This window comes from Gallus gallus, chromosome 4 (assembly GCF_016699485.2).
Source record: "Gallus gallus isolate bGalGal1 chromosome 4, bGalGal1.mat.broiler.GRCg7b, whole genome shotgun sequence".
In the NCBI taxonomy this organism is placed as follows: Eukaryota; Metazoa; Chordata; class Aves; order Galliformes; family Phasianidae; genus Gallus; species Gallus gallus.
In genome coordinates this window covers 56,414,119-56,440,687 of record NC_052535.1, presented here as the reverse complement: position 1 = coordinate 56,440,687, position 26,569 = coordinate 56,414,119, and the positions used below count along the sequence as shown (strand labels likewise).

At 41.4% G+C, this 26,569-nt stretch overlaps 1 protein-coding gene across 13 annotated transcripts in view; it reads left to right on the top strand.

Annotated features, from left to right (window-relative positions):
- Positions 1 to 26,569, top strand: part of ANK2 (ankyrin 2) — a 338,182-nt gene that overhangs the window by 137,400 nt on the left and 174,213 nt on the right. For 8 of the 13 annotated variants that reach the window (XM_040699389.2, XM_040699386.2, XM_040699390.2 and 5 more), the window contains exon 1: positions 17,314 to 18,103. The exons of the other annotated variants lie outside the window; for them this stretch is intronic. In XM_040699389.2, coding sequence (XP_040555323.1) covers positions 17,981 to 18,103 — 123 coding nt within the window. In that variant the 5' untranslated portion in view covers positions 17,314 to 17,980. Of the gene's footprint in view, positions 1 to 17,313; positions 18,104 to 26,569 lie in introns of those variants that run through there. 13 annotated transcript variants of the gene reach the window in all.

Genomic DNA, 26,569 nt, shown 5'->3' with positions numbered 1-26,569 from the left:
GGGGATGCCTCGATTGGCATTGGGCTGGAAGCCCTGTACAGAAAGTCCAGGGTACTTACACTGGCCATACATCCCATCTCCAGTGGTAGGAATGTTCAATTCCTCTTGTATTAGGGTAAAGGTCTCTTTCTATGGTGATAAAGCAAAATTTAGGGGAAGTTATCTTCATCAGTGTACGTACCCCATAAATGTATTACAATAAGCAGTAGGTTATCAGAGGAATCAAAGAATTTTCACCTCTGCAGTTTGACCCCGCTCTGTGTGCACAAGGTTAGAGATCTGTGCAATTCTTTGAAAATGTAAGCTCACATTGTACAGACTGATTATTCCCTTTCTGCAAGTCTTTACAGCTGCCTCATCAAAGGTGCATTCTGTGTTTCAGCAGCATCTGTGTGCAGGTATATCTGTGCCCCTGTACAAATGTTAACACTGCTAATCCCGGCCAGCCTGACACTTAGTATTTCCAGCTTTGATAGAGGTACTAAGCAGTCAGCTATTCCTGAGAGCAAGACTGACGAAAATTACACATAAAGACCAAGAAGTGCCAACAAAGTGCATGTTTTAAGATGCAGATTTCTGATGATAGAGTTCAACACTACTTTTCTGTAATACCTCTGACTTACTCGGGGCAGGGGCTGGCCCTGATCTGCTCATGATGCACAGTTTAATGAACAGGAGAGGGCAGCACTCCTGCCTGAGTTATCTCTGAGGGTGGTTTGTGCTCAGATGAGAGACTGTAGCTGAGCCTTTAGGAGCTGGAGCGCTGTCCTGGAGGCATGAGTTCTGACATCCTCCTCTCCCTCTCAGAGGTCCTGTGAGATTTTGCTTACACCAGAAACACCAGATTTCTGGGACTAACCAGCAGCAGTGTGCTTCACAGAATCGTTAAGGTTGGAAAACACCTCTAAGATCAATTCATTCAACTGGCAGCCCATCACCACTGTATCCACTAACCCATATCCCTCAGTGCCATATCTATATGGTTCTTGAACACCTCCAGGGATGGTGACTCCACCACTTCCCTGGGCAGCCTGTGCCACTGCCTGACCATACTTTGGGAGGTTTTCTTAATATCCAACCTGAACTTCCCCTGGCACAACTTGAGACCATTCCTTCTCTTCTTATCAAAGACGATTATGTTCAATGCAAGCATTAAATATTAAGACAATACAAGTATTCTACTTGTAGAAATACTGAGCACTCGTGACAGCAAATGAAGCCAACAGAAATACAAGGTTTGAATTGCAGATGCTGTGTGTAACTTATGTGATCTGAACAATAAGATCCAAAATGAGGGGATACGTTGAGCCATGTAAATGGAAGATTGTGTCTTTTGTTTCTGAAAGCCATTACTGAAAATAAATATACTTATCACAGATCTGTATACAACAACAGAGAACTACAGAAAACCTGTGAGAAAATTAATAATTTCATCTTCAGAAATCAGGTTTATCATAAGGAATTAAAGTAATTCTGCCTCCCATTGAGCATCAAGGAGAATGAGTGCTTGAAGCTCTGCTTCTTTAGTGCATGCTGCCTGGGCATACTTTCTGAATGAAGCAGAGGTCTTGTGAATATATAATACGTGATCATTAATTACAGACTGTCTCACAGAGCAAACACATAAGGGGGCTGAATAAAGATTACAGTCTTAATCAGGAATTGTTTTAGGCTTCAAATGCTTGCCTTTACAGCCCAAATGATCTTGTAATGTGGTATTCTATGCTGTATGCTGCAGTATATGCATTGAGCTAGAACACAGGTGTCAAGAGAGTCACACTGAACGTTGTAACATATTCTCTATAAAATTCCCTAGTATGACTTTCAGTTTCATTAGTTTCTATTAGTTCAGGTCATCAGAATACACAGCAGAAGTTGCTACATACAGGAAACTTTTCTAATAATGCCCCTAGTAATAAAATGATGCATGTGGCACTTAGATCTGATGCTAATCAGAGTTCTTGTTGTGCAGTTGAAGACTGGACTTGCTGAAACATCAAAGAGCAGTTGAGGTGAGCTCAGTGTTGCTGAAGACTCTCACTGCCTTCATTTTTCACAGTGAGCACTCCAGGTTCTGTTCCCTGAGCTCCAGGTTATTTTCCAAGATGAGCTTTGTAACGATGTAGAGATCACACAAGAAAAAATGGCTGTAGGTGCACCTTTTTATGCTCCTTAAAATGAATAGGATTTTGTATTGTTTCCTGTGTGATATTGTTATTTTTCACAGCCCCCTCACTCTTCCCTAGCCCACCCCAACACTCTTCCCTAGCATCTTCCCTCATGTAGCTCACCTTTATTCCATTCCCATTGTGATGCAAGGCAAAACGTGTATTACACCGTTTAAGATCTTGTAGGAGGTGAGACTGGTAAAAAGAATTCTTCCAAATACAATGTTATTTCTATTGGAGAAGTTCCTGCCTTTTCCAGAGTAGGAGCAGGTTAAAACTGCAACAGTAAATGAGCAGGAGGAATGAAATGAAAGGGTAACATAGTAATGATGAGATTTCTCTTGCTCCACTGTGCAAAGTGACAGCTGAAGTGGCTATCCCTGCACACAAGCCCCCATGCAATTTGATGCATGATCAATTCAGCCCCCTTATTCCTGGCTTCCCAGCAGCAGCTCATCTAAGACTACAAAGCAGAAGGCAGCAGGGGGCTTTTCAATGGTTGTTGCAGCTTCTTTGTTTTCACTGGGCACAGTTTTCTTCCTGACTCTGGGGGATGATTTGGCTGTGGAAAGCACCATTTTTCAAGGCACCTGTGATGATGGCTTTAAAGGACACTTTTCTTTTGAAAGTGGAATTTTGTCCTTGTGCGCTAAGAGACAGCATTAAACTCTGAGTGCATTACTGCCGACAGGAGGTGAGGAGCCCCATGCTGTTGTCTGTCATGAGTTGAATGCTTCTGAATGCTCTGTGAGTTGTGTGATGGAACCTCCTTAATGCAGTGCAAGTGCATTTGGAGAAATGAGAGAGGTTGAACTGAGATGTCATGTAAAATCATAGATGTGATGGCCTATTCATGTTTGTAAGCATCTGTTATGCTAAGAAACGAGTCAAACACAAGGTTAATTTAGGGGATGGCTGTGATGAATAGCACAGTAAGTTGTGCATGTAAAGTGTTTAGAAGTGAAAATGCATCTAGGAGCCCTGGGCTGCTCCTCACTGTGCTGTCTGCTGTAGTGCTTGCATTTTGTGCTATGAACCCTTCAGAAACACTGGGGAAACAAAAGAAGTCCAAGAACAGCCAGCAGGCTGGCCTCTTCTCACAGGGGCCACCCTGCAGCCCCCTGCCACTGCCAGTGCTTTGCCACAAACACCCAAAGCAGTTGTGTAGCCAGGAGGCAATTGTTTTATTATTTACTGCATGGGCATTCAACCTTTTGGCTTGCCTGAGTCACACTGAGTAAGGAGGAATTTCAGGCTGATGTTTTGGTTGTTGCTGAGTAATGGGTGTGCACCTGGCCAGACCTCTCAGAGGGTCTCAGAGGGCAAGAGCTGCCACTGTGATGGTGTAGGGCAGAGCCAGGCTGGGCCATGGGTTGGACATGCCTCATTAGTCAGATGGTGGAATTTATCTCATAGCCCAAAAGCAAACTGCAGACAGCTAGGCCGGGTTCTTGTCTGTATACAAAGAGGTTTGTTGGCCCAAGCCTCATATCCTGTCTCAGGCTCTTGTGTCCATAATTGCCATTCCAGGATAGCATAGGTCAGTGAGGATATCCTTCAAGAAATTAGTTAGCATCAATGGTTACTGAGTATCATAGTAAATAAAGTTGTCTTAAAAAGAAACAACAACAAACAACACGTTCTAAGATTATTTAAAATGAGTTAAAACTTCACTGGATTGCCTACTGCAGAAATGCCTGTGGAATAGTTATGGAGATTAATCTGCAGTTGCTGTGAGAGCTCTTCTGTGTCTGTGCTGCAGAGGGGTTCTTAAGAGCTCAAGGTTTCCTGGCACAGGTAGCTGTGGCAGGAGCAATGTGGGCTCTGTGCTGCAGTGGTGAGTGAGCAACAGGATCTCAAGCATGCCATGGGTGCTTCTTGGGATAAAGCCTTAATGGCAAAAAGAACAGAAAGCTTGAAAGTTTGAAGCAAAACCTAGGTTACAGACAGCTTGAATGTACAGTGATAGATATCATAGTATCTGTATTTAGAGATGTGAAGGCAGTTTCTTATACACTTACACATGAAGGCCTAGTGAAGAACACACGGCATAGCAGTGCCTGGTAATTGGTATTATCTGAAGGTTGTACAGTTAAAATATGCTATAAAATATGTTAGAAACTAAATACAACCTCATGTTACTATTATGTGGTAAGATGTGGTAAGTCTTACCACCATGATGTGGTAAGACTTTCAAAATCTAAATTCCTTATCCTAAAGCACGGGCATAATAATCACACATAAAATACAAGTTACTTACAGCATTGCTATATAAAACGCTTGCAAATTATATATATATATATATATATATATATATGTATAAATTCTTCTGGGTTACCACACCGCTCTGTATCTTTTCTTTGTGGGCTGGTTGTGATTGTGGAGAGGTGAATCTTAGAGATATTATTGTTCTAATTAGGATTTTTTTAAAGTTTGCAAGTGTTTCCTTCAATTCAGGAAAGGTGCTGGCTCTGCATTGTGCAGTGTTGAACAACGCGGTGACCTTCAAGCCGACCTCAGCAGAGATAGGATAAGCGTGTCAGCACGAGGCCACAAATTAACCCAGCTCCACAAGCTAGGGCTGGGATGCGGCATCACGCTGCTGTGCCTTTCCTGCTGTTATGGCTGACCAGCACGCTCTGCCATGCAGACATCTTGGCTGATTCAGTGTTTTTACAGCGTGCTTCATTGCACAGTGTCAAGTGCCTGATGAAATACTGGTAGGTGAGGCTTTGCTTGCAAATGCTTTATTTGGGAGGTTTTTGAAGTCCCAGATGAAAATATTAGTACCTGACAAGGCTGTTCCTCATTTCTGGAGCTGTTCTACTTCAATAACAATGCTTTAATTGGGCCATTCATTCACCGAGTTAATAGGACACCTGGGATTTGAATCTAGGTTTCTTGCATCCTGAGTGATGGGCTATAGGTTACCAAGTGTTACTCTGTTTTTTCTCACTGGAGTTCAGCTTCTGCCTGTTCCTTACTGTTTACTCCTATTTCACCAGTATACTCCTGCTCAAGCCAGTTTTCTCCTGCTTTGAAATTCATCTTCTGCAATCATTAGTGTCACCAGAAAAAATTTGCATGCCTTGCAAGTTCTCAGTTTGGCAGTCCTGTGCTCAGGAAGAATAGCATCTGTTCAGTACACACATTGCAGGTGGTCCAGGAGTGCTAACATGGCAAAGTGAAATGAAAATGCTGTCTGTAATCCAGCACTGTATATCATGGGATACAAGCTTGTTTTGTTCTTCACGGGAGCTTAAGGGATGGATGATAAATTGACCTGTGAGGCAAAACCTTGGTTTAAGCTGCAGTTTTTTTGTCCTCCTGTTTCACATGAAGTCCGTATCTGCTGCCTATATCCATATTGTGGAACACAACCTTAACTTGTGCAAGTAAATAATATGCCCTTTTGCTGTGTGCATACAAGCTGATGTGGCCAGCTCAAATTTGAACTGATCTGGCAGCTGGGCATCAGTTTTGGTCAGATTTTTGCAGAATTATTTCTAGTCCTCTCTATCTGGGGTTCGCTATTATCTACAATGAAATAGATGTCACATTTTAAAGAAATATCTGTAAGTGTTCTTAGGAATATTTCATTTTACATATTGCAGACTTTCAGGGCTCCAGGCAGTATCATCCAGCTTTTGACCTTGAGTAAGTTGGAGGAAATGGATAAATTACTGTAGTCTTTGTTCATTGTTTTTGATGCTGCCTTCTTGGTGAAACATAAAATTGCTAAATATATAGAGATATTCAATGGGGATCATTTGATGAGCTCAGCTAAGTTATGGTAAGGATTCCGATGATATCAGGCATGTCAAATTACTGCATAATTTTGCAAGCATACTTTTTTTTGTAATGATCTCTGCAATATATTTTCACATATCCATAATTGCAAGAGGTGGTTTGAGAAAGTGGTTCAGACAGCATCATTAGGTCTTCGTTCCCAAGGCTCCCAAGAAGTCACAAAGAGTTGTTCAAAAAATTATTCCTTTTGGAAAGCCCCTGCTCTTAAATGATGATGATGATTAATCCAGACAGACTATTGCCTTTATGTTAGCTATAATTTGGGACCCTTTCTTAGTTGTGTTTTGTTTTGTTTTGTTTTCTTGGTGTTTTTGTTGTTGTTGTTGTTTGTTTGTTTTTGAGAAGACAAGCTGAACTCATGATGATGCATATCTTTCTGTGTGACAAATGTTTCTCTTGATTCTGGTAGTGCTTTGTTTCGCACAGCTGAAGTTATAATGTTATGGATAAGTTTTTTTTAGCTGGTGGGACGGGTAAAGGAAAAGCTGTGTCTCAGGTATGCTGTTGTGTATTTAGTTTGAGACATATAGTTGCCTCTGCAAATTAGATTCACATCTAAATTGCTTTTATTTTTATTATAAAAAAAAAAAAAAACCCAAAATCAGACCAGTCCCTTCAGTTGAATGTAAACACGGTCTTGGTCTAGCAGACTCATGCAGATCAGTGATTCCGTAGCCCAGATCATTTCAATCTGTCATTGTAAGAAAATAATTTACTCAGAGCCACGTTTGTGCTTTTCAAGTGCAACTCTCTGGATGTAATCTGAAAATTCTTTTGACAAGAAGCCAAGGTGCTTCTTGACACACCATTGGAAGAGATTCTAATAAAATTCCTCCAGTCAGAATTGATCCTGTAAGTGTCTGAACACTGCAAAGTCTCTAGCCATTAAAAATAAGTAGGATTCTTTATTCAAAAATGTAAAGTAAATGTCAAAGTAAAAGTGAAAAGACATTTCAAATCTTTGAAATGCCCGTAAATTTGGAAGTATATATGATAGCTATGTCCTCATGTGCTTTTTTTTTTTTTTTTTTGGTCTATTAAGAGTTTTTCATTATACAGTCCCATAAACAAGGAGCTGATAATTAAAAATAATATTACAGTACTACTTCTAGATGAGTCAAGGCTAATGTTTTGAAAGTGAGATTTACATTATGTTCTTAAGTCATAGAAAAATGATAAGCTACATCTGGTATGATATCTGAGTAATTCATGTCATTATTAGACTCAAAAATGTCCATTTAAAAATAGGTAGTAGGTAGAAAATATAACTTGAATAGATTATGAAGTGCTTGTAAAAGGTCATCTGGAAGGTGCTTTCTGATGACTGTAGCTATTAATCCCAAACCAGCAGAAGCTTATGAGGCAGGGCACTGCAGCACTGGGTTATGCCCTGGTCAGAGAGCTCTCATGTCACAGAGTTTTATCTTCAGCACTTGCTTTGTCTCTTTTCTCTGTCATGTAAGGAAAATGGGTTTTGTTTTTGTTTGTTTAATTTCTTGGAGGCCTCTGGAGATTGTGAGGTGCTTTCAGTAGAAATTCCCTGATAGTCTGTATCTTTGGGCAGCCAAGAATTTAGTAGTGTTTGTCATGCAGAGAGCATCTTGAGTCTTACCCTTGGTATGTGACAGTGGAACAGCAGAACAGCAGTTGGGTTTATGTAGTAGCATCTCTCTCATAGGAAGTTAGTCCTTTTCCTCCTCAAACACTGTCAGTGTGTTTTGGCATGTATTTGGCAGGATGAAAGGGAATTTGTAGGTGTATGAATTAAAGTGGCTCCAGCTGTTTCAGAATTGACTGTGGGTAAAGATGACTTGATGGCCAGACTGTTTTCGTGATGCTAACTGCAGCGCTTGCGCCTAGAACGATGGCGTTTTTTAGCTATCTCCGGACTTTGCACTTGGGCTGTTGCACTGCTGAAAGAACGGCATGAGATGGGAATGGGAATTTGGGACTGCCGTAGCGTGGCTTGGCCAGGAGAGGGGGATCGTTCCCCATTCATTTCCAGAGGCTGTCGTGGTGGGAAGTACGACGCGGAATGTCTGTGCTTTTGCGTCGGCTCCATGTTTTGAGCGGAAAGGCGGGTATGTCGCAGTCATTGGACCTGGCTTTCCTGGATGTGGAAACGTGGATTTCCGGCTGGCTTAGGCCGAGTTGTTCGGGATTCCTGGTCGGAGTTCCTGGCCGGGTCAGAGCCGCCGCGTCCACGCCGAGGGCGCAGGCTCTCTCCGTGGTGCTGAACGCCCGCTGCGGTGGGGCACAGACGTAGAGAAATCTCCACCTCCTTTTGGGAGGGAAAGGTGCAAAACATCCAACTTAGAAAACGGTTTAGAAGAACGTCTAGGGACATTTGTTTGCATATATGTTTAGTACTGTTGTTATTTTGCGGGATGCCTGAAAGTTATCTTTGAGAATTCTTAATACAAAAATTCCACCCACGATTTTATAAAAGGCAATAAAATGTATCAGCTCTTGCTATGAGCAGTGGAAAAATGTACTGGAAAGATTTCTTAATGATAGACCTCTTTGCTATAGGTGTTCAATGAAGCAATGTGTTATTAAACTCTATTACATCATGTGAAAGCAAAAGAGAAAGAAAATAGAACTTTTGGCTTTAGAGAAGATAGGCAAGACTTCTGGATGTTGTGACTAATGATGCATTGTTGCTGATGTATTTTTAAAATTGTGTTGTTAGACTGTTCTTATGAGGCCACAGAAGAGGGAAAATGATGATTGGTTATGTGTGGTCACTTTATTTTTGACATCCACTCCCACTTCAGTAGGCCAAACGTTTGGACTTCAAGTTGATTACAGCCCATGAAGTCCAAACATGTAATTAGTCCTGATGTTGCACATTAGATATGACATTTTATATACCATATATGTAGTAGGCAAGAATATAAAGATGCGTTACTCAGTTGTAATCTTTTTCTATACCTTGCAAGCTGTAACTGCACTGTAACTTCCCTGCTTGTGAAAGTTAATTATTTTGTTTAATCTTTAATTTTGTAAGGCTCATTCTGTGGGTCAGATGGTTATTTATATATTTGTGAATATACCAGCTGCTCAAGATTTTTTTTCTGTCAGGTATAGCCATATAAACTTATAATTCCAAGTAGATAAGAGTTCCACTTAAATGTGAATACATTTGACCCGCTGCTAAATTGAAATATAGATACACTTCTATGTGTACAAGCAAGAATGCTTACACAAATCTGATTATGTGCAGCACCTGGGTTACAACAGAAAGGGTTTAAAGTGAATGAGATCTAGGTCATGATGAATTGCAAATTTTTGGAGCTATGGTGACCAAGTCAGTTTTCATGTTGTGTTCTTATTTTAAACTCATAATTCTTACTTCCAGCATTATTATAATTGATAAAATTATTTTGTTTGCAACATCCTGAAGCACTTAGCTCTAAGAAAATGGAATTCCATTGCCAGAAACAACAAATGTATTTTGTAAAATTGGTTATACTATGCACAACACTGTAGTTTAGTGACAGTATACGATTTCTGAATGTAATGGTGTATTGTATCAGATAAAAACAAAACAAAACAAAAAAACAACCATTCTCCTTTTGATTGTTCAGACAGCTCAATGGGAAGACTTTCACAGTGCCAGGGAAGACAAGTAAGAGGACATTTTCATCGTAGATGATGGGATTGATCAGTCAGGGACACAAGTGTAATATGTGCAAGTACCTTTCAGCATATAATTTGGTTTCTGTGACTCGATCCTCAAATATACCCTATTTCTTATAGCTAATGTAATTTAGTAGTAAAAAAGGTGGGGGAAAAAAGCCTTTGTGGAAAAGGCCAGATCATTATGTCGAAAGGCATTCAGGCAAAAATCTTGAAACATTTTTATCATGAAAATGAAAAGTTCTAAAATCTTAGCCTCTCCCTTCACTTTTCTTGTTTTCCAATGGAAGACACTACTTCAGGTTGCAAAAAGGAGGCAGGTATGCACCACATGGTGACGTGCAGAATCAAACTCTATAACCCGGTTAGGTTATAAAGCAGGTATGGTTTATTCGACTGGCCGAGTGCTAGGAGGATCACTCCACCGAACTTGCACACCAGCAAGCAAAAATGCTACAAGTTTGTAAGCCAAGTCCATATATTTTCAGCAGAATTCTTGGAACCCATCTACCTATTCATTATCGTTTTGGGAATTCATTTACATACTGCCCCTCCCCTGGCGTATGTGTTGTCCATAGTAGGGGTCTCCCTCTGGTGGTAGTTGGGATGAAGTCAGAAGTCTTCCTCACGAAGGCTCAACGTCTTCCTTGGTCTGACCTTCTTACGGTACATTCAAACCGGTCAAAGCCATTCACTTTGTATTGTTTCTTTCTTCGTGTTTGCACAGCTGACCATGAAATGTTGAGATACTGTTCTCCGTCTCTAGTTTTCAAAGCTAGCTTATTTAATCCCTATATGTTCAAACCCTAGGCCCACCTGAGCTCTTGATCTCAATGGGATTAGAAAAGGAATTTTCCTTCAGAGCACTGGGCCACTCAGCCATGGCACTAGATGCTAGCTGGAGAGCGGAATGAATGCAGATCCCAAGCAGCTACCTCACTCATGGCTGTGGGTGCCCTCATAGAATCATCTTGCTTGGAAAAGTCTCAGTATCATCAAGTTTCACCATCAACCTGGCCTACCAAATCCCATCACTAAACTGTGTTCCCTAGCGCTGCATTCCCATGTCTCTTAAATATTTCCACCACTTCTCTGGGCAAGCTGTCCCAATACGTGACCACCCTCTCTGTGAATAAATCCTTTTTAATGCCCAATCTAAATCTCTCCTGGTGCAACTTGAGGCCTTTTTCTTGTGTCCTATCACATGTCACTTGAGAGAAGAGACCGGCACCCTTGCTGCAACCTCCTCAGGTAATTGTAGAAGGCGATGGGATTTCTCCTCAGCCTATTTTTCTACCGGACTTAACAACTCTAATACCCTTAGATGCTCCTCATAATTTTTATTTTCTACTCTCTTCACCAGCTTCATCGCTCTTCTCTTCACACCCTCAAGCTAATTGACATCTTTCTTGTTGTGAGGGGCCTAAAACTGAACTGAGTATTTGAGGTACTATCCTCACCAGTGCTGTGCACAAGAGGACAGACACTTTCATAGTCCTGCTAGCCACACTATTTCTGATGCTTGCCAGGATGCCCTTGACCACCTTTGCACACTACTGGCTCATGCTCAGTTGGCTGTCAACCAGCAGTCCCAGGTCCTTTTCTGCACAACAGCTTTCCAGCCACTTTTCTCCAAGCTTGTACCGCTGCATGGGGTTGTTATGACCCAAATGCAGCACCTGGTGTTTAGCCTTGTTGGATGTAATATAATTGGATGGGACCTGTCCATCCAGCCTATCCAAATTCCTCTGCAAAGCCTTCCTGCCCTCAAGCAGATCAGCAGACCGCCCTAACTTTGTATCATCTGTGAACTTACTGAAGGTTCCTTTGATCCCCCTATCTAGATCATTGTTAAACAAAATGTCACGGATAAAAGTATTAAACTCTTGTGTTGCCAGTGGAGCTGAGTCCAGATTGTCAAGTTGCACCTACAGAAATGGGGACCCACATGGGTGAGTGGCTGAGCTCCTTGCAGCAGATCCAACAGAAGTGCAGTGTCTAGGAAGCGCAAGGAGGGAGCCTGCAGAATGCATTGCACAGTTTGCGAATCAGACGTGGTAAATCTGCAGCACCTTTGATCCCTTGGCTCCTTCTTTGTATTAATAGCAACTTCTGCCCCCACAAGATCAAAAGTGGAAACAATAACCAAAGATGAAAGAACGTAATGCAGGAGGGTGAGGGCAGGAAGTAAGATGAGAATACACACTGCAGTGTTGAACTCAGTAATTGTGGTCCTGACTCAAAGTCTGTTTCAATCAATAAAGTGCCTGCTGTTGAATTTAGTGACCTATTGCATCAGACTTTGTTTGACTTAATTAAAATAGAAAGTGACATCAATATTTTCAGTCAATATGATAACAAAAATTAGTGATATTTAGAACTAACACAGCATAGCTATTGTCAGAAAGCTGGAAAATGGACACTCTTGCCAGAAATACATATCTTTAGTTTATTTTGGATTCTGAAAAAAAAAAAAAAGGATGCTTCTTGAACTGCTGTCCTTGGCACAGCTGCAGTGTCTCTTATGCCTGGGATGTTCAAATAAACCATAGGCATCAGTCTCTGCAGTGTTTTTTTATATCCCTTTTCTGGTGTTCAGAAAGCTGGCAATGTGTGCAAAATCATTGCTTTGTCATGACATAGGTTGGACAGTAATAAAGGATGACTGTAAGGGCTTTTAAAATTTGAGAATTAGTTTTTATATCTTGCCTTGTTTTTAGTTTCTAAGCACCTGCCTATAACAATGGTACCTTGAATGTGTAGTTAAACCGCAGAGATTTACCTTAATACATTGTAGATGCTGTAAATTCAGATGTGTCCAGAGAGAGTCTGGACAAATTTGTGGATATCAGCCTTTGAGTATTGCTAAATAAATTGAAATATCTAACACAGGTGTCCCTCAATCTGAAATGATTGGACGGTGGAAGAGCATTTGAAGAAAATATCATACATTTGTCTTCTACTGTTTGCTACATATCTGAATTTTAACTGTTGTTTGAGATGGAAAAGTTTGGTCTCATCCTGTAATGATTGCTCGTAAATCCTTAGTATCATTACATGCTTGCTCTTATCTCAATTTCTTCACCTTCAATATAGTAAAAATTCCGTTTTTGAAGAGCAGATTAATACTTTCAGTATCTCTGTCAAGACAAAGGTAGCTAAGCAGTATCATTTTTTCTGGTTTGATTGTAAATTACATTTAAAGTTTCTGTCAATGCTGAACCAAACGACTTGAAGACAGAAGTCCACTGGTCAAGAAAAGGTGTGGTGTTGCAAATACTACTGTGTTGTTCTCAGTATGTTTTTAATATCACTGAATGTCTCAGTGATGTGAATGATACCCCATTTTTGGGTATAATTATGTTTTCTTGTGTAACAGGAAAAAGGAAAGACATTATTACTAGTCTAATTTGTACATATTAATATACGTACTATAAGTTGCCTTTCTCATTTCTTGTTCTCTACTGTTTTATTATAATTAAAAACATAGATGTAATCAAGGTACAGAAAAAAGCCAGAGTGTAAAAATCTATAAAGAATGGATATGTGATTGTTAAGTGACTGATAGGATTATTGTGCCTTCAGAATTAGGACAATTGCTACTACATATAAATAATAAATAAGAGTGTGGCGTGAACAATAAGTAAGTTTTTCTTTCAAAAGAATTAGTTTGTCTCCTGTTATAGAAATATTTAATTCTGGCTGTATATGCGGAATGCATCCAAATTGGTTTAAATAGGTGAATTAAGTACAGTGTTACACTGCCCTGGCACTCCATAATTTTTGTCCCCATCAAAAATAGTCCATCTTCTCTATGCTTATTCCTTAAGAAACAGCATTCATGGAATCATTTCCTAATGAAAGGGAGAAGGATGCCTGATTCTGACATTGAACCACCCTAGAATATCAACGGGGAGGAGAGGTTGGCATTGTTTTTGTGAATAGAGGTGAGCTAGTTCTGCAAGTTAGCTCTCTCCAGGTCACTGGAGTCTGTGTTCATGTCTCCATACCTGATCTAACCCTACCTTTCAGCATGGGGGAGAAGTATAAATCACTGCACAGCTTGTATGGGCAGAGGTTGTTGTGGCTGCACGGCTGAGGAATGATGTATAGATGCGCTTGTTAGATATTATGTAAAAGTTAGGTAGCACAACTTGTAGGGAATGTAACTCTCAGGCAGACTTTTGGTCTGCCTTTTCCAGAAGGGTCTTCTTCAGTGCTGACTAATGTTGAATTGCACAGTTCTTGTATCTGCAATATTATTGTCTTATACTGGGACAGGCCTTTCCATTTTTAGCTGTCTGAAACCAAGTTTGTTTTCCAGCGTATTTCCTGAACGTGCTAGCGGCTTAGAACTAGAAAGAATGGCCTCTGTTCTGGGTTTGAGGTGTGAAAGGCTTTATCCACTCCATCATTTCCTCCTTTTTCTGTAACTCTGGAAATGATGAGAACAGATTTGAGTCATGCTTTCTGATGTTATTTCTAGCCTATGTTTTAACACTTCTCTCACTGCCCACATGATTTAAGGGGAGGGAACCTCATCTTTATGAGAGGGACCCCTGTTAGTGGATATGCTTCAGGGAAGATAATTGCTTGTTTACATCCTCTCTTCTTGTACTCAATTACTGTTGATTTTCATCCAGTAGGTTTCCATAGATGGAAGGTGCTGGTTTGTTCAGCAAATCATGTCTCTCTACCTGAAAGCTGGCAGCGTTAAAACGAAGTGTTAATCATAGCTATGGCTAATAAAGCACCACGGTGCAGGAGCTGGTGGGTCAGGTTAAAACAACAAAACCTGGAGAAATTAGGAGATCAGGCCAGGAGGTTAATAATATATGCCAATTTGTAAACCAGGGACTAGGAACTGTAACCCTAATTAAGTACCCACACTGCTGCAAATCACTTGATGAGAATATTCACTTAAAGCCTATTTCACAGATGACACTGGAAGTTGTACAAGTTGAGATCTTAAAAGCTTCCTTATCCCAAATGGGAATATGTTGTATCTCAGGAGTTATGTTATTTCTACAGTCAGAGCTAATTATGTCAAATAGATTTCAGGAAAAAAAAAATGACCAAAAGAATTCAAATCCAACCAAACTCCTTTTCCTGGTGTTGTGTTCTTTTTGCGTTGTGCGTCTGCCCACTCCTATATACTCCCCTCCTACATACCGTTTGTGGCAGTGTCTCTGTGTTCTGCTTTTCTCATCTGGCAGCTTCGCAATATGTTTTCTGTGCTAAGGGGGGAAATCGCACAGTCTCCATTTTTGCTGAACAGATCTTGAAAACTTAATCTTCTGATTGATGTCTACAGAAGGATTACTATTTGTTAAGATCACGAAAATGCTGTATTTGCAGGGCAGTGATTAGCCATTCTCTACTTTTATCAGGGAAATCTCTGTCTTGAAATGGAACGCTTCTTTCCTGCAGGGACATTAGCTGTGTGAAGTATAAGCGATACAGACTTGATGTATCCCAGACTGGATGTGTTCTTTCCAAAATAATCTATTAAAAGCTACTTCTTTTTTTGCCACATGGCAATTAAATACTTTCATGTCTCTTTGAGGTCAGGGGAAAATGTTTATGGTACATAATGGTGAACTCACAGAACTGAAGTTCTTTCTCAGTGATGTTAGGAAGAATGTTTGCTGTTTCAGTTTGTCTCATTTGACACTGGTTGTTCAAGCATCCAGTTTTTTTCTATCATGAAGAGGGGTTATGAAGAACATCAAATTCTTTATTGTCTTTAAGTGAATTTTCTGGAAAAAGAAAAAAAGAAAAAGCTATTTGAGACTGAGCTGATGAATGTGAATGTATCATTAGAAGATGACAAACAATTTAATCAACACTGACTCCTGTAAACCCTCCTGTGCATCAAACCCTATTGTGTGCTTTACATATCAGGACTTAAGCTATCAGTGGCTTAAGGATATCTTAAAGCACAATTTAGGAAAATTGTAAGAGCAGGACTTGTACGTATGGAGGCCTACGGTTTGATCTTATTATCAAATGTCCTGCTCGAAATGGCTCAAAAAAGTTGATTTGAATGCTTACTGTCTAAAATTTGCTGAAATCATCTACCCTGCCATAATATCAGTCTTTGAGCACCCTAAATCACTAATCCAGTTGCCCTCCGTGGATTTAGGTTTATGGATAGGTCTGAGTAGTTGGTAGTCTGGTGTTTTGTTTTACTTTTCTCAGCTTCAGTGTTATTTTATTTGCAGTGGGTGTCTTTCAAGTGTGTAGGTGATAGCTTCAAATATGTTCCTGAACGTGCCACAGACGGAGGAAGATGAGGGCTTTCTTGCTGCAGCTTAAGAGGGGAAGGTGGCAACCTGCAGTCCTGTTAAAGAATCCTTTTTTTTTTTTTCATATATTTTATCCCCTTCATTGCTTCCACCTGTCTGGATTTTCTGGTGGCTGTTGTTGCTGCTGCTTGTCTTCTTGTCATTAGCTTTGGCTATCCCAGTTCCTTATAAATGGGAACAACCTGGAGATAACCAGCCTGTATGGACAAGGGATGTTTGCTGGCACTCTGAACTCCACTTCTCTTCTGATGTTTTCTTCCATTTCTGACCAAGTGGGCAGATGACTGGCTCAGACACAAAATAGATGCCTCTATAACGCTTCATTGCAGAAAGAAGTGCTTTATGAAAATCTGGGTCTTGAATATTTGTGAAAGTGTCAAAGTGATATCTTGTAGGAATAACACAAGCCATCAATAATGATTAGTTTCACGGTATAATAAATGATCTTGGTCTACGTGGACAGTGCACAACCAAGCTCCATGAGTACAAGAATAACATGAGATCAGGATTAGTCCTGGTCTGCTTGAGCTGCTGCCACGTGAAGAGCTCACAAGACATCTGTTAGTGTTTCAGTAGTACTGTGCTACAGTGAAATTCGTGGTGCTCAGCTTTAGTGGCCACTCAGCCAGATTGAGTGTGAAATCGAGGAATACACTGCAAAGGGAAATCTAGCAAAGAGTAATCCTTTCTTGGCTTTGGTGACGTTCAGTGCTGCCGCACCCCTAGTTCCTGGGGGCGGCTGAGGCCGGGCTGCAGACATCTCGGCTTGGCTGCGGGCAGCGGCTTCCCACAGGGCCTGCCTGGCAGAGTCTGGGTCAGTGGTGGCAGAGGGAGATGAAATGGGATCAGCTGCCTGCCATGGACGAATGCAAGGCTCTTTTTATCTATGCATGTCCTGTTTTGATAAATAAATCTTGATGCTAGTAGTGATAACAGTTAACCCAGGGAGGTGGGAGAGGAGCTTTGATGTGCTGGTTTTAGCTGGGGGATAAGCAATGAGGGAATGACAGACCATCTGTCTCTGATATTAATGCTAGAAATTAATGCCTCTAAAACAAATGGCTGGTGGAGGGAGGGGAGAGACTAATTGACAACGTGTTCCTTCTGTCTCTTCTGGTCTCTCTTGACCCACAACTTCAATAATTCTTCCCCATCTTCAGCACAGGGCTTCTTAAGTTGCCTTAGGAAGCACGTGAAAGCAGCTTCTGGCACTGCATAATAAAGAGCAGCACACTGTGGGGTATTATTTTTACCTCAGCAGAGCTGAGCAGGGCAGGCTGAGCCCTGATTACACCGCGTGTTCCCCTCCCAGCGTCCCCCTCCCCGCTGCATTGGGCTTGCTGCTTAATGCAGCGCTCCTGATGCAGCCTCACGTGGCTGCGTACAGGCACAATGAGGGCTTGAGCATCGCCGGCTGCGCTGAGGCAGAGCAGGCGCTGCCTGCAGGTGGGCTGCCTGCACCCAGCAGCTCTCGCTCCCATTTCCTACCCGCCAGCTGGACGAGAAGGGATGGGTCGCCACGAAGAGAAGAGAGGGCAGTACATGCCAGGCTCCCGCACCCAGGCGCAGCGGCGGCAGCAGTAAGTCACACTGCACCATTTTCTTCTCGCCCTGCAGACAGGCAGTGTGAGGAGCTGCAAGGAGCTGCTCCCTCTCCGGCGGGTGTGCATGCTGAAGTGGAGCCTTCTTCCCAGACTGGAGACGCAGCTTCTCTGAAGGAATCCCCAGAGACCTTCCCAGTTTGGTGCTTTGTGCTCAAAGGCCAATTTTTCCTCTCCAGCTAAGCTCATATTTGCTTGCAGTCACAGCTGAGCTGAAGAGGCTCCTGCCTGCTTGCAGCTATTTGCTGGCTGCACTCTGACTGCGAGCACTTTCACACAGTGCATGGATGTGGCTCTCGTGCCCCTGAATTATGGGTGCTGCAGAGCCCTGACCTTTCCTGGGCTTTTGGAGGAGTGGATTACCGCGCCAAGTGCTGGCTGGTGGCCAGCACCCCTGCAAAAAGACTGACCCACCTGGATACACGTGAGTGGGGGGCACGACTGCTCCAACATGGCTCACGCGGCTGCTTCCATTAAAAAAGTTCGAGAGTCTGAACTGGAAGAGAGGGAGAGAAACCTTGAGAAGGAAAGGAAAAGGCAGCGGAAAATCTCTAGGGCAGATCGCAAACGCAAGGTATGGGGAAAACCTACCTCCTCCTTCTTCCCCCTGCACCCTTCCTTCTGTCTGTGTGGCACTTTGCAGGGGTTCATTGCCGTGTGTAATGCTCTATCCTTCATTTCCCTTCCCCATCATCTCATTTTTCCCATCTGCATCCCTTCCCACCCTCTCTGTGCCCTACTGAGGCCCTAGCCCAGCCGCAGTGGGACGGAAGTGCTGCCTGTCATGGCAGCCCACAACCGCACAGCGAGCGTGCACATCAGGGAGCCATTGGCACCTCCAAAAGCACTGGGAGTGGGCGTCATTGCTCAGTAGCCAGGTGCTTCCTGCCTCCAGCTCATCTGAAGAAGTTGGCAGGGAGGGAGGTGGCTGTGGTGGTGACTGCAGTGTGGAGGTGCGTTTCTGCACTTCACAACTGCATTTTTTCCCCAGTTTCTCGTTTTTGCCTCCACTTCTCACATTGGTAGCAAAAGTGCAGCTAAATGCTGCAGGGAAGACCCCTGAAGTGGATGAGCTGCGTGGCTGTTCACTGAGGTGTCAGTCACTGATGCTGTGCTAGCAGCCGTGATTCAATGCCTTTACACCGCACACTGCAGGTATATTTGTCTGCCTGTGGCCTGAAATAAGTCAGCAATTTGTTGCGTGTTTGTGTCAGCTGCTGGTGGCAGTCTGTGATTCTGTCAAGGCCTATGTAGTATTTAGAGGTTTCAGGTTTTGGGAGGCTTCTCCGAATTTATAATAAGCTGTTATTTTTCTTCTGCATTCGAATATGAAATGCTCTGGTTGCCTTGGGAAAAAAAACAAACCGCAGAATAATAATAATAAAAAAAAATGATTTATTTGCCAGATCACTTTATGGTTTCCAAGGACACAAGTAATGTACAGTGGTGGTAAAAACATGAGAAGGTCTGAAGCGGCTGTTGAGGATAGCTGTAGTGCTGGGCTGCATCAGGACTGCCTGCGTTAATGCCTCCTCATTGCTGCTTCTCTCCCATCTCAGGAGCCTACTGACTTTGGTATGTGTTAACTCATTCACCGACAGTATGGTTTGATCCATTCTTTATAAATATCTTGTGGAGGGAATAGCAGCAAGAGATATAATTAATCTGTCCTATTTTTCTTTTCTCTCACATCGCACATAAACATAGATCTCTCTGTAAAAGGAAAAGGATCAGAATCCAGCACTGTGATGTTTGAATTTACAGATTTTTTTGGCGAACGTGTAGGATTCAGGAGCAGCCATCTGCTCTCTTGGCATACCTGGGAAATTCTGAAGTCATTTGATACTCAGTCTTATGGATTTCACATGCTGAACTGCATAATTTAAGTAAAGTGATTGAGGCTGTTGGTTTCCTTTGGGATCTGTGGGTATGATTTCCCTGATTTCTACAAGGCCCCGTTTGCAGAGTGCATTAAGTTGCGTTGCAATTCCCTTTATCAAAACAGGAATGTCATTTCTAGTGTACGCAGTTCTTGGGTGCAGGGGCAGAGCTGCTTGGGGCAGATTGTGATTACTGTCCTAATCCCCTAAATGGGACACTGCAGCATAAGGTAGTTTTTGTGATTACATTCCTGATTGTGGAATTCTCTGTTAAATAGCCTTGCTTTTTTGTTTTCTAATGTTTGTTTCTTTGCTGGAGAGTCTCTTCTTCACATTTGCCCAATACTCTTCTCAGTTATTTAACCACAGCATGTGTTGTTTCTCCTGAATTTCATATACCCTGTTTCATAAACGTGTTTCATTCAAACATGTATTCTACTATTTTAATTAGAGCAGGATGGAATTAATCGTGCCCCTCCTGCTATCTCTGTTCTGAGAGTGCTGCATCGCCCTGGCTGGGAGTGGGCCGGCTCAGGCTGTGTTTGTGTTAGCAGTAATATCTGGTGATGCAGGCTGTTGATCGGATTTTCAGATCTAGGAAGCACCAGTAGTCGTTGCTTAGAAAACACAGTGAGCATCACAGTGTTTGCTTACCTTCCTTTTGAATATTCAGCAATGGACCTTGCTCCCATCTCCCTTTCACTGCAGCTGTACCTGGCTGTTACATAAACAAGGGCTTGGCTGCACCTTCCACTTGCCTTTCAGCGCGTGGGTGTGGGCTAGGCCAGGCATCTCCCTCTTGCTCCTCCTGCGTGAGATGGACAGCAGTACAAGTATGGCTTTGTTCATATCTGTGTACGTGCCCATACTGCATAGAATGCATAGCATCCAGCAGGTCATACATCTATGAATATGTATACACACACATTCATGATATCCACAGTATCCGCAAAATATGTAACATACATTATGTGGAGTAGATAAAATGATGTTTATTTCTTCACTGATGTGGTTTGTGTACGTATTTGATGTGAGTTTTTTTTTTTAATATGTCACATTGCTGATGAAAGACAAATTGTTCAGCGGTGCAATGAGAGCATCTTCTAGTAGGTGCAGAGCCCTCTCAATTTTTCTCGACTCCCTTGGAAAATGGTGGCAGTCAGCAAAAAGTATGTGTAGGCCTATGAGAGAGGAAAGGTAAACGAATATGGATTGTCTGCACTTAAACTCTTTCAGCATGTGGGCTATATGGTCCCACCTTTGTGATTCATTTAAAAACTCTTCCACTGCAGTGACTGGATTTTCAGTACAGCAGGGATGTATTTTGTTTCTAGGAACAAGTGTGTGTGAATATGCTGTAGTAAGCTACTGTGAATGGTTTTTTCTTGTGTATTTTATATGCATGTAGCCATGTACTGATCCATGTTGAATGCTTGAACTGCTCATGTGGCCTTGAGATGGAAACTTTTCTCTGACCCTGGAAGATCTTGATTATGCAAAAGAGGACAACGGAGGACTGCAGCTTTATCTCTTCCTCTCTGGCAGTATGCTGAGTGGCTGTTAGCACTGTCCTGTGCTGCTGCCTTCCAGGCATACTGCAGGGTGTGGGATCTTTGTGGATGTGCCCAGTCACTGGACTATTTTGCTTAATGCTGTTTTGTAGTGTGATCATCTTCTGTCTTGATGGCAGCATTACAAACCGTGACTGTAGCTTCTGTGCCTCTCGGGTAGGACAGAATCTTCCTAAATGTCATTATTTTTGCTACGTGACGTAGTTCTGGGCAGTAACAACACCATGGTCGTTCACAGAGTCAGGAAAATGAGCTGCATCAGCAGCAATCTTGCTCAGATGGTGTGTTTGCATGTCTTAGGCATCTGTAGTTCTTTAGAGATTAACAGAAGTATTCCACATCTGTAAATTGGCAAAAGAGGTGTTTGTAAGCTGGCAACAAAAGGCAAGACCCTCTCCTCCATTCTTTCTGACTTGATTTCTAAAACCAGTTGATGAAGATAGGCTCTAGTCATTTTGCATTCACGTCGGTAATTTTCATTTGTGCCTTTTCCTGCGATGTTGAAAAACACATACTGATGCAAATGCAGAATAAAATGTGCATGTAAACAACAACAAAAAAATGCAGTCTGAATAATTGGATACCTGAATGTACCAAGAGCATTAAGAAAAGCCAGGTACCAACAGAGGAAGTGAGCAGGTTAAAATCTGTAGATAGCATCAATGTTCAGGCATGACTAATTCAGCTCCAGCTGAGCTCAGGTTGTATGAGGCCTGGCTCTGCTTGCTGTATGATACCTGTGTGCGATAGCTGCGTATCACTCATCTTCTGCAGAGTCAGAAGAATGAAGGGGTGCGATTACACTGGTGGTCACCCACTGAGTCAGCAGCAAACCTGGAATTGCAGCCTTGGAATCCAGCTTAATAGACCCTGGCAGTATGTAACACACACTTGCTTCCCCCTCTCTATAGTACTTCGGACTTCCTGACCTTGCATGTGACAAGTGTTTAAAAGATCTAAAAACAAACCTCAGATACTTCCCAAAAAGCTGTTATCAAAAATTGAGGTAGCTGCTGAATAAAAGTGATTCTTGAAAGTATAAAAATGGTATGCTGATTCCTGCTACCCTTTTACCATCAGTGCTGAGGACAGAGTTTGGCCTCTGGGCTCTGCTGTCAATAAGTGGCTATTTATTTAGTATTTAAATAAACGATTTTGCAAAGTGTTTTTAAAAAATTATTACACTATATCTTTTTTAATAAGGACAGCCTTATGAGTTCAACATCTTCTAGCAACTTACCTCGAAATTTCCTGCAAAGCTGATGTATTCCCTGCTACTGGCTAAAAGAGATTGGGAAACAACAGCATATCAGAGAATTTTGTCCTTCACTTGACACCCTAAGTACTCACATACAAAGCTCACATACAGCTGCTGCTTCTAGGCAATATCTGTCGAAGAGCAAGGCTGGAGGGAGAAATAAAGGGCTGCTGCTGTCTGTAAAATACAGGGGCATGGAGAAGAGTCAACATTGAATAGATGGCTTCCATTGCGTAGCTCCAGAGGGCAGTGATTAAATTTTCTTTGTGTTCTTTCAACATCAAGATATTGTCTTACATTATTACCTCCTTTTTAATGAACTGAATAGCAGAAAGAAATCCCATATTCAGAAATTCCTGTAGAAATGAATGTCACTTTTGTGTCTCAGAACTGAGAAGAAAAGCCCATTTGAAACTGAAGTGTACTTTGAGCAGGAGAGGTACGTGGAGCTGTCCTTCACTCTTGGTCAATTGGTGTTTATGGGTGCCAAATATAGCATCTCCTCTGGTCTGAATGTGCTGCAGGATCTGTGAAGAATTTGCATTTGGCTAATGAAGAGAAAGAATCTTGCACTGTTTAACCTCTCTCTATTTGGAGCCTTAAGGCTTATAGCAGCTTTAACCTCCTGTTTTTTCTTTAGCACTGAATATGCCCTATCTGTTCAGTGTTCTGTTTGTTGCCTTGACAAAGATTTCTGTGATTCACTAGAATTTCTAGATGTTTCAAATGTCTCTTCAACCACACAAAAAAAATCTTTTTGTTTCATAACTGAGTGTTTGCGTAGATAGTACCTATTCTTGATGGCTTTTGAACATTTACCTTCTGTACCTCAACCTTCTGTTTTCATTATGTAGATACTTCTCAGGATGAAAATAATACCACAGTTTGATTCCTTTTCATAAAGTGCAGCTTCTTTTGATGACACTGTATTTCATAATAAGTTGGTATTTGTTGTTTCAGTTTATGGAGGGTTGTTAGAGTTAGGGTAGTATGGTTAGGTCGTGGTTGGACTCAATGATCCTTAAGGACTTTTCCAACCTGAGCGATTCTATGATTCTATGTTGTATCTCAGAGTAGCGATACGCACATAAATGCAACACTGAAGCTTGCAGATAATTCTGTTTTGTTGGTGATATACTGAATAATTTACCAAGCCACTATTATGAAGTTTAAATTGGTCCTTTGCAAAAGATCATACAATGTCCATCACACATAACACATTTGCTGGACAGGCACTCTCACTGCATTTAGTGAATGCAGTGTTTGGCATGTCTTTTGCAGACAAGTTACCTATGAAGTTCAGTATGGGTTTAGCCTGTATGAGGGAATCCAGTGGGGCTTTAAAATAACTGCAGGTTAACTTTTGTTCAGCCTTCTGCAGGTAGAGAGTGCTGCTGTAGTGCCAAATACCATTATATGTGCAGTCTATTTTTCTTGGAGAATTTTGCATTGTTTGCCATAATTAAACTGGGAGCAAATGAACAACATACAGAAATAAAGCAACCCTAGGAGTTGTGTTAAAGACTGATGATCTCCAGTTCTCTAATTTCTAATAGGAAAGGAACAGTCTTCATGACAAGTTTAAATTTACTTGCCTTTAGGTTTGCTTCTTAACAATACCATGATTTATATGTGGCTTTTAAAATTCAATTTAATTTCCTTGGTAACTTTTGAAAGACAAGATTTATTTGGTTTCAGTAAATCCTATGTAGGTTGTATTTGAAAACACAGATCATTTACCTAAGCATGTGTTTTGTATCTTCGGTAAATATGCCTCATTACAGCTTTACGTTAAATGAATTCATATCTGAGACACTTGAGAAAATATTGTCTGTTGAGAGATTGATGATGTTGGCTAGAAGATTATGTCATTGACTAAAGACAGAGGTAATGCTCTTGTGTGTTTAATGAGGAGAAGCATGGGACTTGATCTAGGTCCCATACAGCATGTACATGGAACCCACCAGTACTTTCCCCTTCCATTTGCGAAGGTCTGGTGTGAGTCTTAAATTCTCTCTCACTCCCTCATGGTAGCACAGGGAGGCCTGGAGTGGGTGATTACATTATAATCCTTCCAAAAAGTTTGTACAAATTCTCCCTCAGGCTTCCATCATGAGAGGATGGGGCATGAGGAATGTTGTGTGCACCTTTGCTGGGGCTGACAGAGCTGCTGCCTAGCGGGAGCTTGTGTGCCACTTCCCACTGATGGCTGGGACTGTGGATCTTCTCTCAGCATGATAAGACAGAGTGATACAAATGGAAGTATCTCCTTTTATTTCCTCCCCCAGTAAAAATAAACCCTTGGGCTTACAGCACAGCTGTTGGATACTGTACATGGTAGGAGTTAGATGTGTTCCTGATGTACTTCATCTGTCCTTTTGCATTGACAAAGTTTTTGTCTCTCACTCCAACTATTTCAGCAATAAGAACTTTTGTTGAACTTTAAAGTGCAACAGAGAGAAATGCCAAAAACTACCTCAAGTGACTCTACCTCTCATGGTCTCCAGAAATTTAACAAGTGTCAGTCCTACTTATCGGGATCTATAAGTGATTTTAAAAGAATAATTAATAATTGAGTCAGCAGTTATGCATTGCATGAAATTATCCCCAATAATTATTTGTGGCTATTTGTCTGTTGGCTTTTGTTTTCTTTCTCCTCTGAAAATGTCTTATATCCTTCAGATTGGTGACAGTGTCTGCATCACTGGAAGAATAATTACTTTGGGCAATTTTGTATTGAGTAGTTAAAAGAGTTGTTATAAGGGAGCTTCTACAAATGCAGGCTGGGAATTTGAAAAAAAAAAAAAGAAAGAAAAAGAAAGCAAGATATATAGATGTAAGATGCTAAACTGTGAAATGTCAAGACTTTAGGGATCTGGCTTCTGTAATTTAGTCCCTCAGGCTTTTTCATTGACCTCCTGGAGAAAGTTTGGCATCTAACAGAAGTGAATGGTGGCATGTGAGCACTGAGAGGCCATATTTTAATGATGAGATTTGGAAGCACGCCCTGGTGTATGTATGTGCCAACCTATAGCACATCCTAACCCTGGAAACAGTGAATATGTCCATAATCCATAACGGTTCGATAGGATTATGTGTCTTTCAGGCAGCAGTTCTTCTCCTGAGATGAGGTCTTGTCCAGCACAGACTTAAAGCACAACTGGATCGTGTTTCTGCCCTGCAATAGAAATTGTTGTTCAGCCTTTTCTTTGTGAGCGTGCGTATTAGCATGGCTTCAGAATTTAAACAAACAATTTTAGGAGCATTTATCTCTTGCTTGTCTGTTTGAATTCCTTAAGTGTTATTAAGACAATATAGTGAAAATGGAAATAAGCATTCTGTGTACAGTTTGGACTGCTGACTGGTGTTTAACTCCTGTATGATGAATTTAAAGCAATTTAAAAACTATTTTGATGCTAATGCCTTAATTAAGTGAGTTGTTGTGTAAATTAGTTATTAATGAGATAACTGGCTGTCTTCCCTTCAAGTCCTGGTCATATCTGAATAAGGAAATACAGATTTAGGAATTGATGTTCCTTAGTTACAGCATCATACAAAAGATAGTGTAGAGGGTAGAACTAAACAAAGGGTAAATCTACTCTCAATAATTAAGGTTTTTGTTGGCCAATCTAACAGAAAACTTCCCACAGTCATTTTCAGTTCTAGAACATATCCCAAAGTAGAGATCTGAACTCGGCTTTAGTTAAGAAAATCTTCTCCTGATGTCAGTGAGAGCTCTCTGTGGGAGGTCAACAGTATTGGTCTGGGAGCGTTTCTCAGGTGTGATGAGGATGACTACATTTCCTGTGGGATCTATTCCTGTGTCCTGACAACGCGTTGTGTAAGTTCTCAAAGCTACTTTTAAGAAGTATTTTCTATTTCTTTCAGCCTGTCACAAACTTAATACTTTAATAGCTTAATAGTCCAACCTTAAGGTGTTTTCTTCCTCAGTTATAGCAAAATACTACAGCTGATGGTAAAACTGCTTCCATGCATTAGACTTGATTGTTTGTGCCCACACAATACCTTTTATGTTGCCTTGAGAATGCAGTTGCTCCTTGTAGGTTTATTTTTTGTTGGATTTTTTTTTTTTTAAATTTTTAATATTTTCTGTTCTCTGCATCGATCCCAAGCAATTCCTTTTGGTATCATCAATCCTTGTAGCGTTGGGTAGTTTTGTTTGAACCTGTAATCGTGTTTGTTTCCCTGACTGGAAACTTGTTATGCAGGGGAACATCCACAGTTTTCCTATACTTAACTACATCCTGGTTGACACACCTGTTAGCAGCCTCATTGAGATGAAAATGGAGCCCCAGATAGCTCAAATCAAC